Source organism: Oryzias melastigma, linkage group LG5, assembly GCF_002922805.2.
Source record: "Oryzias melastigma strain HK-1 linkage group LG5, ASM292280v2, whole genome shotgun sequence".
Taxonomy (NCBI): Eukaryota; Metazoa; Chordata; class Actinopteri; order Beloniformes; family Adrianichthyidae; genus Oryzias; species Oryzias melastigma.
Window position 1 is genome coordinate 34344012 of NC_050516.1, and position 15800 is coordinate 34359811.

A 15800-nucleotide genomic window follows, 5' to 3' on the forward strand; every position below is an offset into this window, starting at 1 on the left:
TATATATATATATATATATATATATATATATATATAAATTGTTATTTCTGTAACAAGTTTGAAAAATATGTTTTTTTTTCTCCTATATTGTCTACAATTTATGCTTGAAATAAACAAGATCAATGAATCAAGATAGAAAAATGCATCTTGTTTGCACCAGTCCTACCTCTGGATCAGCGAGGCGTGACGGGTCTGGGTAGAGGTAGAACATAATGCCCTCTTTAGCTCCAGGTAGTGTAAGACCACGAACGAGCAACACCACCAGCATCACATACGGGAATGTTGCTGTGAAGTACACCACCTAATGAACAACTGCATTTCAATAACTGCGACTTCTTAAAACCACATTTGTTTTGGAAGTAGGAATAAATTGGATGAATTCCCAGATGGGAGACCGTTGTACCTTTCCGGTGGATTTCACTCCATTCCAGACACAGAAGTAACACAAGATCCAAGCAAGAAGCAAACAGAGGGCCAGGTCCCAACGGATGCTTCCAATCTCATCGATTCCATTAGATAATCCCAAAATTCTCCTCCTGTAAACAACAAAAAATTTAGATTTTTCAGTAAAAACACATGAAACAAAAGTCTTAATATGTTTTCAATGATTGATACGAACTCCCAAAACTCAACGACTGACGATGTGGTGTTTCCCAACAGAGGTGGTGTTTGATTGTGACTGTGCTGGAAGCAACTATCTTCATGAAAGAAAATTAAATGTTGGAGGTTAATGGGGTAGACTCACACCATTACAGTATTTTGGATTCAGGAGAAAATCTTGTTACCTGTGTTCCAACTGTTATTGCAGCTCACCCATGGAAGCTCAGAACCAAAGGAGGAAAACAGGTACAGAAAGGTCCATGCCAGGATAATGATGTAATAAACCCCGGTGTACAACACTACCACTTGACTCCCATAACCAATGCCTACAAAGACAGATATAAGATTAAATCCACATAAAAAAGGGAATATGTTGGAAAACACAACGTTAAATTTCATGAATTCCACTAAACATGTCTAAATTTTGCTGTAAATAGGGCAAATCCACATTTATTGTCATAAATGGGCAGACAGCTGGTTCCATGTGCAGCAGGTTTATTAGTTCAGGCAGGAATTAGGCACAGTTAAAGTCCAGAAAGCTAAATCAGGGTAGAAGTCATCAACGAGCATGGAGGCATCAGAGAAGAGACTAGAGGTGTCAGAGTCCAGGCGAGGGTCAGGGCAGGCAGCAGACAATAGAAGACAAAGCAGGGTCAGAAACGCTCAGTAATGCAAGCAGGGTGGCACAAACAATACTTCGCACTGAGTGCGGCTCTGTGTGCTGCTTAAGAAGCAGGTGGGTGATGGTCAGTTTGGAGTCAGGAACTGTGCGCTGGGGCTGCTGGGAGATGTACTGCAGTCAGTACTCTGGAGATGACACCCGCTGTGGCCAGAGGAGGAGACAGAGTGCTGACTCCTGACATTTATTCGGGTTTTTTGGATCAAAACTGTGCTTACCATTAAGTTTTGATTAAGACAAGCCGATCAAGAAGGGCTGAGCGATATTAAGCATTTGGATATCAATCCGATATTGATCAATATATAAGGGAGAAGGGGAGTATTCAATCAATTTCTCTACAAAGCTAGTGGTGCTCAGCCGCTAGCTTTGCTACTCAGCTAGCCCCGGCCTTTGCTACAACCGGGCGCCGTGGCTACTAAAAGCAGATATATTGTGGGGTCTTTCTTTCAGATAAGAACAAAAAAATCACAAAAATAACTCATGTTTCAGAAATTATTTGTTCTTTAGTGTGCCAAAGAAAATATGATCATGAAAGACTTAATAAAAACACGGTATAGGCCCTTTAAGGGTAATTTTTAACTAATTTTAACACAGTTTCAGCAATTAGTTAAACACTAAAAAGTGAAAAATTGTATCAGTTAGCAATACTTCTGTAATTTATTACAATTAAAATATCAGTTTTTGTCAAAATGAATTTTTTAAGTTCAGGAAACCATCAACTTATAATTTTAATTTGATGAAAGCTAATAGTTTTAAATGTAACACATTACAGAACTTTTGTTAATTGATTCAATGTTCATAATTTAAGGTGTATTTTTTTTTGTAGAAAAGCTGATATTTTTCTGTTTTTTAATTATTTTGGTTGAAATCTCTCAGGGCTGCATGGTGGTGTAGCGGTTAGCACTGTTGACTCACAGTGAGTCCCTGGTTTAAGTCCCAGCTGGGATCTTACCATGTGGATTCCGCATTTTCCCCCTCATGCATGTGTGGGTTTTCTATGGGAATTCCAGCTTCCTCCCACAGTCCAGAAACAAGCTTTATAGATTAATGAATTACTATAAATGATCCCTATGTGTGTGGGTGTGATTGTGTGGCCCTGCTTGTCTGGACTGTACCCTGCCAGGTCAGGCTCTGGCGTTCCCGTGTCCCCGAAGGGGATCAGAAAATGGATGGATGTTTAACATTCCGTTATTATACTTGCATGCATTGTGAATGCTAGAGCAAAGCTCTCTTTGTTAGGGGGTTTAAATAGTGAAAAACAGCATGAATGACAGTAACATAGATGGCATTCTGTGTCTGCCAAAGTCAGAAAGCACAGCGAACATTTTTCTAAGCTTGTTTTGCAGCCGTTCCTGCTAAAATTGTGTTTCAAACCTCCACATTTCATATAATAACCTCCCAACTCCAAGACTACATCAAATACATTTTTTACACAAACTGTTTGCCTTAAAGACATCACAGAAATGTGCATTTTTGCATTGATTGCAGTTTTAATTATTTCCATAAATGTACCTTTGGTGGAAAAACATAATGAAAGCATAAGAGTGTCAGCGGCTACCTTCAAAAAGAGGGCAGATTTTTCTCCAACATGTTATTCCGCCTTGACTGGTAAACTGACCCAAGGATGTCTCCAAGAAGAAGAGAGGAATGCCACAGGTGACCAAAAACAAAACATAAGGAATGAAGAAAACTCCTGAAAAACAGCAGAAATGTTACATTTTGAGAGCAAATTCAGAATTCTAGTCATGAATCTAATGTGAGACACAAATAAATGATTTATTTTTTATTTACAACCTAAAAAGATAGTGAATGAAGATATTTGTTAGGTGGTATTTGAAGGATTGTGATTCAAATTCTATGAATTTCTCATCCAATGTTGATCTCTATGGAGCTAAATTAGGGACAATATTATTTGAAACCCAAATAAAACAAATTACAAAAAAATATTGGTGTTTGGACAAAAATGTTTTTAAAGGGTAACCAAACTTAACTTTTTTTCACTGTTAAACCCTATAAATGGGGCTTTAAAAGTGCTGTCTGTTGGTCATAGCCAAAGTTTTTAACTAATTGAAATAAAACTGTTTAATTCTTCAAAATATAGTCAAAATCGCCTGTGTGTTGCCCCCTACAGGTTGAAATTAGATATTACAGTTGAATTCTGTGATTGGTCAAACCATGTTTCAGAAGTCTGACGTCATGATCTGTAGCTCTAGTAATGATGACAGTCCAGCCCCCAAGCCCCGCCCCTCTGACTGGATTTCCAAATTTCGGCAGTGGGTGGAGTCAGCCTCCAACTTCCTGGTTTGGTTACCCTTTAAATGTTCTCTTTGCTATTCTAAAATAAACGTTATTATGTTCAGCTTCGAATGTTCTGTTTTTTAGGTTTCAAAATTTCAAATTCAAAACTCTGTTTCAATCTCAACTCTTTGAACGGGCTAGAACAGCATTTTGGACGCGCGGTTCGTACGCGATAAAACTGCTTTTTACATCCGTCTTGGGACAAATTCAGACTATAACGGACCATACAGCCATTTCTGACCGTAATTATCACAGTTCTCAGAGTCAGTGAACGCACCAGGACTGAAGTTACCACCCTCGTCAATTTTGATTGGTCCTTCGTGTTAGCCCCGCCCAAATGCAACACAATTGGGCCAATTGCTTTGAAACTGACATTTTCAGATATTAAAAAAACAACAAAAAAAGAGTTGAAAGCGAAAAAAAATTGAAATTGAAATTTTGAGTTTTGAAACCTAAAAAAGAGAAAACTTGAAGCTGAAAATAATTAAATTTATTTTAGAATAGAAAAAAGTTTCTGACATTTTAACATTGTTTTTTGTTGTCATTTGTTTTATTTGGGTTTAAATAATATTGGCCCTAATTTGGCTCCATAGAATTCTTCACTTTAAAAAAAAAAAAAAAAATTGAAAATACCATAAGAAATGTAAAAAAAAATGTTAGAAAGTATAAAAACATTCAATTTTTGCATCCTTTTCCTAAGGATTGCTTCATAGATTTTACCTTGGTTTAGGCTATAATCTGTTTTAAAGTGTTTACCTCCTCCATTCTTGTAGCAAAGGTAAGGAAACCTCCAGACATTTCCCAGTCCAACGATGTGCCCGGCCACGGCCAGAATGAACTCCATCTTGCTGGCCCATTGGTCTCTCTCCTGAAGTTTGGGCTGAAATTGATCAGGATTGTGACCAGACTGCAGACTTATTTTCTTCTGGAAGTTTTGCTTTTGGTCCATTTTTGACCTCAGTGGGAAAAGATGAATATCTGTCAGAAATTAAAGAGAGAGTTTTTTTTGTTCATATATGATGAAGGGACCTACAGCTTCTGCTACAGAATGCAACATTCCTTCCCCTGCTTTCTAAAATGAACACAATTATAAATATCATTTTCAACATTTCTTTTTGAGGAAGTCGTACGCCCTCACAGCTCACATTCGCCATGATGACTAACAAAAAAGAGATTAAGCCTTTTGCTTCAAAAGAAGATGATAAAATATAATGTTAACTTTACACAGGAGGCCACAGACACGTATTTACATATTTTTTTTGTAGGTTCTCTCTAGGTCATTGTTGTAAGCAAAAGATTCAAGAGGCTTGGCCAGATGAGACACGAATCCATAAGATAAGCTATCAGGGCTGAACTGCTGAAAAGATCAAGAAGCTGAAGGTTGTCTAGTCCTTATATAAGATCCATTTTAATAAGAATAAGACAAAAAAACAATGTTTTAACATAGAAAACCTTTAGAAAATGATCGATGAATCATGAAGTGATTCTACAAATGTTTCACTGCAGTACTGGGATCAATGAAATGAGGGGAAACTGGATTTTTACGATTTATATTAGGCTGTGATGAAGCTAAAAGTCTGTTTGATAACATTTTATTGACATAACTATGACATGACTCTAACATGTTAACTATGACATGATAACTTTGAGATACATGACCTTAAAAACTCTGTTGAACGGGAAAATGAAGCTGACAAGAAGCTCAGAGGTTTTAGCTTCATTAAATCAACCTAAACTGCCAAAACTGCCCATGCAAAAACTTCCAAGCTGCCATGAAAAGTTCTTCACATGACAGCATCTGTATGCAAATAGGGAGATATGCCTCAACTATTGTAGTTCTAACTGTGGACTTTATTCAAGCTGTTTCCATTTTGCAGCTTTCAGTAGGTTTGCTGTTGTAATAGCATTGTGTATTTTTAACTAACTAGTACAAGCATTTCTAAGTAAAAGGTTCTTTGCGAGGTAAGATAAGCTTCACGGCAGAATTCTCTTTATGTTATCTAACTCTCCAGATGTGCTACATGTCGTTTTGTAGCTGAGTACATTATGTCCGCTGCCTGAATGTTAATAAAACCGACATTAAGCTGTTACTAAACACAATATATTGATGGGCGTGCTCTTATTGTGTCTGACATTTGGATCAAGATCTCCCTATTTACTGCAGGAATTTTATTGTGACAGATTTTCATGTTGTCCACCTTCACCAACAAATTAAATTGGAATCTTGAGTCAGTTTTAAAATTAATCTGTACCTAAAAGTTGCTTAAAAGTTTTGTCAACTTTACCAAAGCCTTGTTTTATTTAAAGTCTGCCGCCTAAAGCTGAAAAAGTAGCTTCTCCCTATGTAAATGTCATTTTTTCCATTGTTTTAATTACTCTAAATGTCTTCTATGCTTGTATTTTGGTGACAGTTATAATTCAGAAATAAAGAAAATCAAATAATTATCAGCAACATCTTGGAAAGTCCGGCTTGTATGCTCAAAATATATATTTAAAACAGATCAATTTAAACAAAATGATCAAAAATACACATAATACCCAAGATATAACCTCATAGTTAATCTTTTTTATATGCAGTTTTAGAAAAAGCATATTACAAAAACCTGACAAACTTCCTGAATTTCATTAATACTTTTTTTCGCATTTAAAATCTGCATTTTTTTCCCCAAAATCTTAATATTTTGTACATCATTTTTCTTTTTAGCTAAAAAAACTAATCATTTTACAAATAAATCACTCATATTTTTTTACCTTGAGCAGATCAAGTTATTTTTCCCCACTGCCTTTGAAAACGAGACGCCTCTGTTTGGCCAAGTGCAGCACATTGGCTCTTGTGTGAGGAGTGGCCCGGAGGACAAGTACAAGCACTCTTTTATAAGAGCCACTAAAAACAGTGGAGCGCACACAAATGTAGTTTGATATGCGTGTCTGTTCCTCAAGATAAAATAACCTCTTGTGAGGCTGTGGCAGAGGGCTGTCCCATGGACATTTAAATGAGAGGTTTCTGTTTCTGTGTATGTGTGTGTGGAGGCGGGGGGGTTCTTGCATGCCTGCTCAAGTAATCCTGATGTTGCGGGACAATATACATCAGTATGAACAATTACTTTAATTATAGACCAAATACATTTTTATAATAAAACATTATTTGGATTTAATTAAACTCTGCACCTGACTTTGCAGAAAGAATATCTTAGTAGCAAAATCAAAAATATTTTCCACAAAAATAAATTAGACTCATAATATTTTCATGTTTAAATTTAAAATGTAGATTTTTTAAAATTTCTCATATTGTTTATATTTTTTTAAAATCACTTAATCCTATATAACCATTGTTTCATATTTGATCCATGCATTTCTGTGACCCGTGACATGCTATCTACCACAAGCTAACTGGTGAAAAATAGTCAAAAAAATGGATAAATTGATGGTATATTAGGTAAAAATGTATTTTGATAGATTTATTTTCTAAGTTTGCATTTAATGTTATTATTTTTTATTAACATAATTAATAGTAATTATTAATAGTTCAAAGAATGTTTGTCAAATAGTTGTCTCTCATACTTTTTAACCTCACCCAATCAGACCCTCTTTGTAAAAAGTTTGGTCACACCAAACTTTGGTCCATGTTTTCTACCCTTTAGTTCCTCATCACTCCGCTAGGGGCAGTAGAAGGTTTAGTATTTACTATGATTTTTTAGGTTATTTTAGAGTTTAGCTAATATTTCAGCTACATGCTAGCTGTTTTGGCTAATTTGGGGCTTTTTGTTTTGATTTTTAGGCTATTTCGGAGTTTAGCTAATATTTCAGCTACATGCGACCAGTTTTGCTAATTTTGGCTTTTTTTTCAGTTTTTTTAAGCTATTTTGAATTTAGATATTTTTTCAGCTACATGCTAGCTATTATCTATTACCTAAGCTCAAACTTAGGCTAATCTAAAATTGTGTTGTTTTTTTATTTATTTATTTTAGGATAAATTTTCATTTAGCTAATATTTTAGCTGGCTATAAATTTCAGCGTTTTCAGCTACTGGCTTTTGTGATTTCAACTATCAGCTTCAGTGTTTTAAGCTATTAAGCGCTAGCATCTTCAGCTATCAGCTTTAGCATTTTCAGCTATTACCTTTAGTGTTTTCAGCTATCAATTTCAGCATCTTCAGCTATCAGCACTAGCATCTTCAGCGGCCAAATTCACACTAGCATTATCCCATAATGCTATATATCTGGTTCATAATTATGTAAAATTGTAAGTTTATAAAGTGTTCACATTTTGTTTTAAAGTGTTCAATAAATGTTCGGCCCGCGACCTAAGGTGTGTTTTGGATTTCGGCCCCTTGTGCGATTGACTTTGACACCCCTGTAAGAAGTGATTAGGCTACTAGGTTGATGGAGGCATTTTTTTCAACTAAAAAACAAAACAAAACTACAGATAAAAAGTTGACAAAATGTTATCTTGCTATTATGTTAGCGGTCCGGCCCACTTGAGATCAGGCGGGTTGAATGCATCCCCTGAATCCAAATTGAGTTTGACATTTCTACTCCAGAACAACAAAGATTACTTGAAGTGCGACTATTAATGTGACAATTATGGAGATGTTTTTTAAACATCTGTTTTGATTGAATAAATGTACTGTTAAAGTGAGCCCGCTCTATTTCAGTGCCTTTGATTATATCACTTAGAAATGTATATAAAGATTCTACAGTTGAGCTTTTAATCAGTAGCAGGTACACTTTTGACTTGTTTAATCTAATGCCACAAACTTAAAACTTAAAACTTAAAACCAACAGAAAGCTAAAAACACAAATATATAAAACATCTGCTTGGAAAATTGACAAAGCAGTAAAGAGAAAAACAGTCAGAAATCTGGTTTATAAGAAGATAAGATTTAAAACTTAAGCATAAAAAGTTCTTGCAATTATTTAAGAGCAATAAACATTTATGGTGCAGAACAGCTGCTGATCATGTGATCTAACTGGCTGAACTAAAGCAGACTTTCAAAATAATAGCATGAATCTAATGTTGATCCTGACAGAGAGGCTGATTTCAGAGACTGGTGTTGATTAGCTCAGAAACAATTCATTTGGGTTTTTAGTTTGCTTTAATATGTTTTGCTACCATTTAAAAAAAACAACCTGTATTACAAGAAACTGATCATGTTGTCTCTTGGGGGCAAAAGATTTTATCGATTTGTTGAGTATCAAGTAAATCCAGGATTCGATTGTGGATTAGCAAAAACCTTATTTTTAATAAATGTAGGTCAAAAATTTTATATTTAAGACCAATTAATGGGGTATGTCAAGCTTCCAAAAAATATATATATATATATATACAGTATATATATATATATATATATATATATAAACATTTCATGTGAAAGATTCAAATTATTTATAACCACGAAAAAACAAAAAACACACAAAGTGTTAACAAGAAAACAAAACACTTGTGGCTCTTCTATCCCTCCATGGTGGCTCTCCGGCTGAAGAAAAATAAAATAGCAATTTTCAAAAATTTAGAGAGAAGCTATTATTTTAGCAACATGCTAAAATTTTTGGCTAATTTGTTATCTACTGGGGTTTTTTGGCTAAATTAGAGTTTAGATTCTATTTCAGCAACAGACAAACATTTTTGACTAATTTAGTTTACCGAGTAATTTTATGCTAATTTGAGGTATGGCTAATAATTTAGCAACATTTAGATGTTTTTCAGCTAATTTGTTATCTCCCGAAGTTTATTTGGGATAATTTCGAGTTTAAGCTTCTATTTTAGAACCAGGCTGACTTTTTAAAGTTGTTTACTGAGGAATTTTAGGCCATTTAGGAGTTCAGCTGGTAATTGAGCAATGAGCTAGCTTCCTTATTTTTGGCTAATTTGGGCTAATTAATTGTTTTATGCTAAATTGGAGTTAAGCTAAAAGCTAACATTTTTGGCTAATTTGTTATCTACTTGAGTTTTTAGGCTAATTTAGAGCTTAGCTTTTATTTTCGTAACATGCTAACATTTTTGGCTGATATAATTTACTGAGGATTTTAGTGCCAATTTGGAGTTCAGCTGGTAATTAGGCAACGAGCTAACTTTTTTGCTAATTTGGCCTCTAAGTAATAGTTTTATGCTAAATTAGAGTTAAGCTAAAAGCTAACATTTTTGGCTAATTTGTTATCTACTTGAGTTTTTAGGCTAATTTAGAGCTTAGCTTTTATTTTCGTAACATGCCAAAATTTTTGGCTGATATAATTTACTGAGGAATTTTATCCTAATTTGGAGTTCAGCTGGTAATTAGGCAACGAGCTAACTTTTTTTCTAATTTGGCCTCTACTAAAGGTAAAAGATAAAAACGTTTAAAAAAAGTTTTGAGAAATGCTAGTTTCTTTTTATATTTTTGCTTTTGTTTGTGCTAAAAAATAGATATAATTCATATTTATAAAAAAAAATTTAACCCTTTGAGAAGTTAAGAACAAACAAAACTTTATTCTAAACGTATTTGAATGACGTCATAATCAAAAAGGGTGTTTATATTTTCTAATTATGTCTAATTGAATCGATTCAGGCTCTTGTGAATCGAATTGAATCGTTTCTGGAAATTATAACCGATACTTAGCCCTATTATGAATTGCTTTTGTGTGACAAATTGGAAGAAAACTATAAAAGACAGCTAGGAAAGCAGTCTTTGTTATACTTCCTTCCATCATTGTTTTGATCCCAGGACTTTATACAGATCAAATTTTGGTGGACCATGACAGCCCAGTTTATAAATCCTTATGAACATTGTTCTGCTTCTCCCTGTTCACCTAACAGTCTTGTTTTACACGTGTTACAGCGTTTTACCCGTGTCTGTACTTTTTTACACCCTGTAATTGTTTAACACTGACACCAGTCTGAACTGTCCAAACTGGAGCGAACCGCAAGGTTGAAATGATTTTTAGGTGTTATAGCATTTTGGGGGGTTGTAAAGGATTAACTTCAGTTTGAAAAAACATGTTTAATCTTAAACTATGTAAATGTGTCTAAGAATATCTTTAACAGAACATCTCCACAATGGCACCAGGTTACTGGAGGTTATTGCAAGTTTTTGTCATTTACAACATTGTAATAGGCACTAAAAGAAAATCCAAAAAATACCTAGAAGGAGCTTAAAACAGAAATGCAAATAAAGTATTTTCTTCTTAATTTTTTCTGTTGTATGTTTCGTTATGATCATTTTCTTTTTCTCCCGTGTTGTGTGTAGGACCATAGGGGTTGCTGGAGCCTATCCCAGCTACTTCAGGGTGAAAACAGAGAACATCCTGACTATTTTACCCATGTCAGACAGACACACTCTCACTCTGGAGCACAGGTCTCAAACTCAAGGCCTCAAGGGCCGGTGTGGTTCAAGGTAAGATAAGAACAGCAAGCCTGTTGATGAGGTCAGAACTTTTTCTTCATGTACTGAAGAGAGATCTGTAGTATTTTAATTCAAAAAAGCGTTTTCGAGGAAGTTTCAGGAGATGATTTATTTACAACCCATATAATGATTCATTGAATTTGCGTCAACTCTGCATTATAAAAGTTGTTCAGTCGCAGACATACCATTTTCAGCCCTGAGGTGACAAGAGGACTTTAGAATGGGTGTAGCTCAAATGGAATCAGCAAAACTGGCGAAATATCAGGCGGTTTCAGATGGTTGGCAAGAGTGAGTATACCATCCATGAAACAATCATAAATTTAAAATTACAAAGTAAAATACCTTTTTTGCAGCAGTGTCTAAATAAAGCATCATATGATATTAATCTGCTAATTATAAAATCAAACTGCTGTTAACGTCAACTCGGGCAAGTGTCTATTATCTCCTTTAAATTGAAGAAATAGTCCACTGCAGTGAAGAATATATGCAGGCTATATAATACTGAAAATGTACTGCTTTGTATTCATACTGCATTCTGTTGCAGTAAATAAAGAAATAAAACTGCAACGCAAAATAGATTTTAGACTTTTTTGCACATATTTGATGCTTTTTCCCAAAATATTATCAAACATGGCAATAATTTGCTGTTAAAATTAATTCTTTGACCAACACCAGGAAATACTAAAACTTTTGGCTGCATGTCAGTTATTTCATAAGTTGTTGCAGTCCCAAAGGATCAATGGTGAATTTCTTTCAATTGTCATTTAATAAATGGGTAATAGATGGTTTTCAGAATTACATGTTGCATATATTGTATTTTTTAATATTCTTTTCCCCCTAAAGCCTTTCTATGGGACCATATGGCATCTAACTAAAAAGAAAAAGAAAAAGAAAAAAAAAAAACATACATTTTTACCCAGAATCAAATATAAGGAACACTATAGAGCTGGGATATCCAACTCACAGGGAGTCAAAATCCAAAACACACTTTAGGTCGTGGGCCGAACAGAATAAACATTTATTTAACACTAAAACTAAATTTTTAAAACTTTAACTTTTAGCATTATTATGAACTAGATGTATAGCATTACCTCCGAAAATGCTAGTTATCAGAGGTATTTTTCACCTGAAGATGCTACTGCTGATAGTGGAACATGCTGAGATTGATAGCTGAAAACACTGAAGCTAATGGCTGAAAACGCTGAAGATTATGGCCAGCTGGAATATTAGCTAAAGTCCTGATTAGTCTGAAAAACTAAAAAAAAAAACTTAGGTTAGCCAAAAAAATAGCTAAAATTCAAAATACCCTAAAAAGCTGAAAATAGTCTGAATTAGCCAAAACATCTACCGTGTAAATATTAGCCTAACTCCAAAACAGCCTAAAAAGCAAAAAAACTAAATTGCCAAAACAACTAGCATGAAGCTGAAATATTAGCTGAACACCTAAATGGGGGAAAAAACAAAACAAAACAAAACAAAAAACAGAAAAAAGCCTAAATTAGCCAAAGCAGCTTGGATGTAGCTGATATATTAGCTAAACTCCAAAACTGCCTAAAAAAATCTTAGTAAATGCCAAAAAAGCTAGTGTGATGCCAGTTTTTTAAACATTAAAGCCATAACTTTTTAAATATAATTGTGAATAGTAAAAAGACATGAATATTATTCCAGAATAAATCAACTTCTGCAAGTTAGACAAGATAAAATCGGGTCATTAATAACAATAAAATAAAAGACTTTGACACGTGCTGTAGAGGGGCCCTGTTTACTTTGGACCACTATAGGCCCTTTCTGTACACCTCAATATTTGGTCAAGGGCCAGTTTAGAGAAAATTAAAAACACAACCCTTGTGAATGAATGACATTGTATAAAGAAATATATAAAATTTTAAATATATTTTTTTATTTAAAAAAAGAAAAGAAAGAAATATATAAAATTTTAGTCTTTAATTTTTTTTATTAATTTATTTTTTCTTACATTTTTATTTTAAAAGTTTTTAGGCTGCATAAACGTTTAAAATATGAAAACTGTCAAAATAAAAGTACCAGATAAAAAGTCATTGGAGACGAATGAAAAGCTCGTGCTCTTTGAGAGTTCACAGTTTTCACTACCATGTATGGATACCGGAAGTGACGCAAAGTATGGAGTACTCCTACTCAGTCGTATCTTTCCTTGGTCAATGTAAACTGCTTTGTTACACAAAAATATTTACTTATTTACTTATAGTTCATCTCATTGGTCTTTTTTAGTTGTATTCCCTTCAATACTCCCCTTTCGGGCATTGAATCAATGACGCAACGTAAGTTACTTCTCTTTTCATTGTTTATGCTCTAATATCGTCACGAACTCCAGAAATTAAAATTCATTTCAACTTCCTGAGTTAACTAGCTTGCTTAAAAGTTCATAACGCGCATTAGTGAACGTGATGGATGATTTAAGGTCAGGTCTGACAGTAGATATCAGCATTAAACAGATATGTAAGTGCTATAAATTGTTTTTTAACGAAGGGGTCAAAACGGGGTTTCCTGCTTAATCGCAGGGAGTCACAAGGTGGCGCCATTTTCCCTTTTCTGTGGAGTCTTTGAAGTCTGATAAGGCTTCACGTTGAAAATCTCTGCAGTTATTCCATAGCTTGTGGTAAACAAATTAGTAAACGAACCAGCCTTTTTGCTGAGTTGATATTAATAACTTGTTTTGAAACCCGACGCACTGACGTAGGTTTAAGTAGAATTGCTAATTTGATATTTACTGTAGTTGTCCTGAAACCCTGCACCCGGCGTATGCAGCATGTTAGGTTTGCTGAGTTTATGTATTTTTTAAATGATTTGAAACCCGGTACACTTGCATAACATGCTACCTTTGATGAGTTTATAATTTTTAGACATGTTTTGAAACCCTGCACGGTTATGTAACAAGCTAGGTTCTTGAGTTTATTTATTTACGTTATTTTGAAATCGGCATGCTTCACGTACCTAGCTATTTGGCTGCATATTTTTTCCACCTAATATTAGGTGAAAGTCTCCGATATTGACCCAGATTAAATCAATTACACATCCAAGATACTAGGATGATTGGCGAAGAGAATCCTATAGGTGCAAATGCCAGCATGACTCATCTTTATTACATCTTTAAAAACTTAAGCTGCTGATTCATCTTATTAAATCTCGGCTCGAACACATGTCAGTTCCCTTTGAAAGTAAATTACCAAAACACAATTAATCCCAATAATCACTCAAACGAAATATGAGATAAGACATAATATTAGTAAACGACTCTAACTCCCATGATGCAGCATGGTTCAGTCGCTGCAGTGGGCGGGGCTTTTATTATGAACTCTGAACCGTTTACTTTTACCATTGACTTTATGTGAGAACTGGACTGAGTGACCCTATCTTGGGTCCCAAATAGGAAGTAGCTGCTGGCTCCAAGAAGCCAAAATTATCATAGAGTTTTATAGAGAAATAAACAGCTATTACTCAGTAGTCATAATATTTGTCAGAATAACCATTCTTGTCCTATTTTTTTTCTGTTCTTGCTAATTCAAATTTTTATTTTAATTATTTTATTTAAATAGTTCAATTTTTGTGATATTTCATCTATTTCTAGTTCAAAACTGACCAATGGAGGCTTCAATGAAAGTATAAGGTGCCCACTCGCCCCTTCGCCAAACTTTCCAAATATTTGATTGACAAACCCGCTTTCTGTCTGGTTCCAAGATGCAAAGAAATGGCGACTGAATCAACTTTGTTGGAGCCAGAACTCACTACCTGCCACACTCACTTTTCCCAGTTCTTTTATACAGTCAAAGGCGTTTGTTGAGCATGAATTATTTTCTGTGATTTTTTTTTTTTTTTCTGCCGTGGTAATTGCCTGCTGCCATGTTGTTTGGAGTGACCACTATCACTTTCTGAGTTTGGTCCACATATATGATCCAAGGCCCTTTTGTGTTCTGAGGCCCTGATTGCCCGCACAGTTATATTTGGGTCTTGGAATAGTGGGATATTTGTACAAATCTGATCTTTTGGACAGAAAAAGATACTTTGAGGTCAATTTTAAATGCAAAAATGTTTAAATGGGAATCCATCCTCAAAATTAAACACCCAAAAAAGCATTTATGTAAGGTGTTATTTGCAAAACTATATTTCTCGAAATTTTTCATTGCAACTTAATAAGATGTGATCACATTGTGAATAATGCTTTCCTTCTTTGTTGACACACAGGAAGACAAAAAAAAAAAAAAACAATATACCTGTAACTATTTTTAGAGACAGTTATTTAGAAATTCTTCTCAAGCATATTTGTTTCTCTGACTGTTGTTGCCAAAGCAAGCATTCTTCTCTTATCGACCATGAAATAGAAACCAGTTCACTGGTAGAGTAATTTATTTTATTGATATGGTGTTAAGATTTAAAAACACTATAAAAAATAGATAATTTATTAAACATTAAACCAGAACTCAGATGTAGGTTTACACCTTGTTTATGTGTTTGACATCAGTTTCTGACCACATATTTATTTACTGTAACATCTCACCCAGAGGCTCTCAAATGAGCACCTTGTGGACCTATTAAGAAAAAAATACAAATTTAATCTAATCAGCCTGTAAGACAGTCAAGACCTCAGATTTACTCCTATAGTATTGTACTCAACCCCCATCCCCGTCTAAAATAAACAATTAAAGCAGCTATTTCACTGAGCTGCACTGGGAAAATTAAGACACCCCTTAAGACAGGGGTGCCAAAATCAGTTCCACAGTGGGCCAAAATCTAAAGCATACCTTAGGTCGCGGGCTGAACAGGATAAACATTTATTGAACAACTAAAAGTATTTTTTTTAAAACATCAAAA

At 34.4% G+C, this 15800-nt stretch overlaps 2 protein-coding genes across 7 annotated transcripts in view; one reads left to right on the forward strand and one right to left on the reverse strand.

The window, feature by feature from the left end:
- LOC112144805 (sodium- and chloride-dependent GABA transporter 2) overlaps positions 1-6448 on the reverse strand; it is a 14397-nt gene extending 7949 nt beyond the window's left edge. The window contains exons 1-7 of one of the 3 annotated variants that reach the window (XR_004947948.1): positions 6329-6448; positions 4334-4555; positions 2838-2972; positions 786-926; positions 620-698; positions 404-536; positions 167-301 (exon numbers count right to left, since the gene is read on the reverse strand). Coding sequence is in view for 2 of the 3 variants with exons in the window: in XM_024269597.2 (XP_024125365.1) it covers positions 167-301; positions 404-536; positions 620-698; positions 786-926; positions 2838-2972; positions 4334-4526 (816 nt within the window). In the remaining variant the exon portion in view is untranslated. The remainder of the gene's footprint in view (positions 1-166; positions 302-403; positions 537-619; positions 699-785; positions 927-2837; positions 2973-4333; positions 4556-6328) is intronic. The other 2 variants (XM_036212076.1, XM_024269597.2) reach the window with 2 other exon arrangements.
- The window catches only part of LOC112144804 (sodium- and chloride-dependent GABA transporter 2), a 40923-nt gene that overhangs the window by 2289 nt on the left and 22834 nt on the right, over positions 1-15800 (forward strand). The window contains exons 1-2 of one of the 4 annotated variants that reach the window (XM_024269594.2): positions 13059-13092; positions 13203-13252. Coding sequence is in view for 2 of the 4 variants with exons in the window: in XM_036212075.1 (XP_036067968.1) it covers positions 10765-10946 (182 nt within the window). In the remaining 2 variants the exon portion in view is untranslated. The other 3 variants (XM_024269591.2, XM_036212075.1, XM_024269592.2) reach the window with 3 other exon arrangements.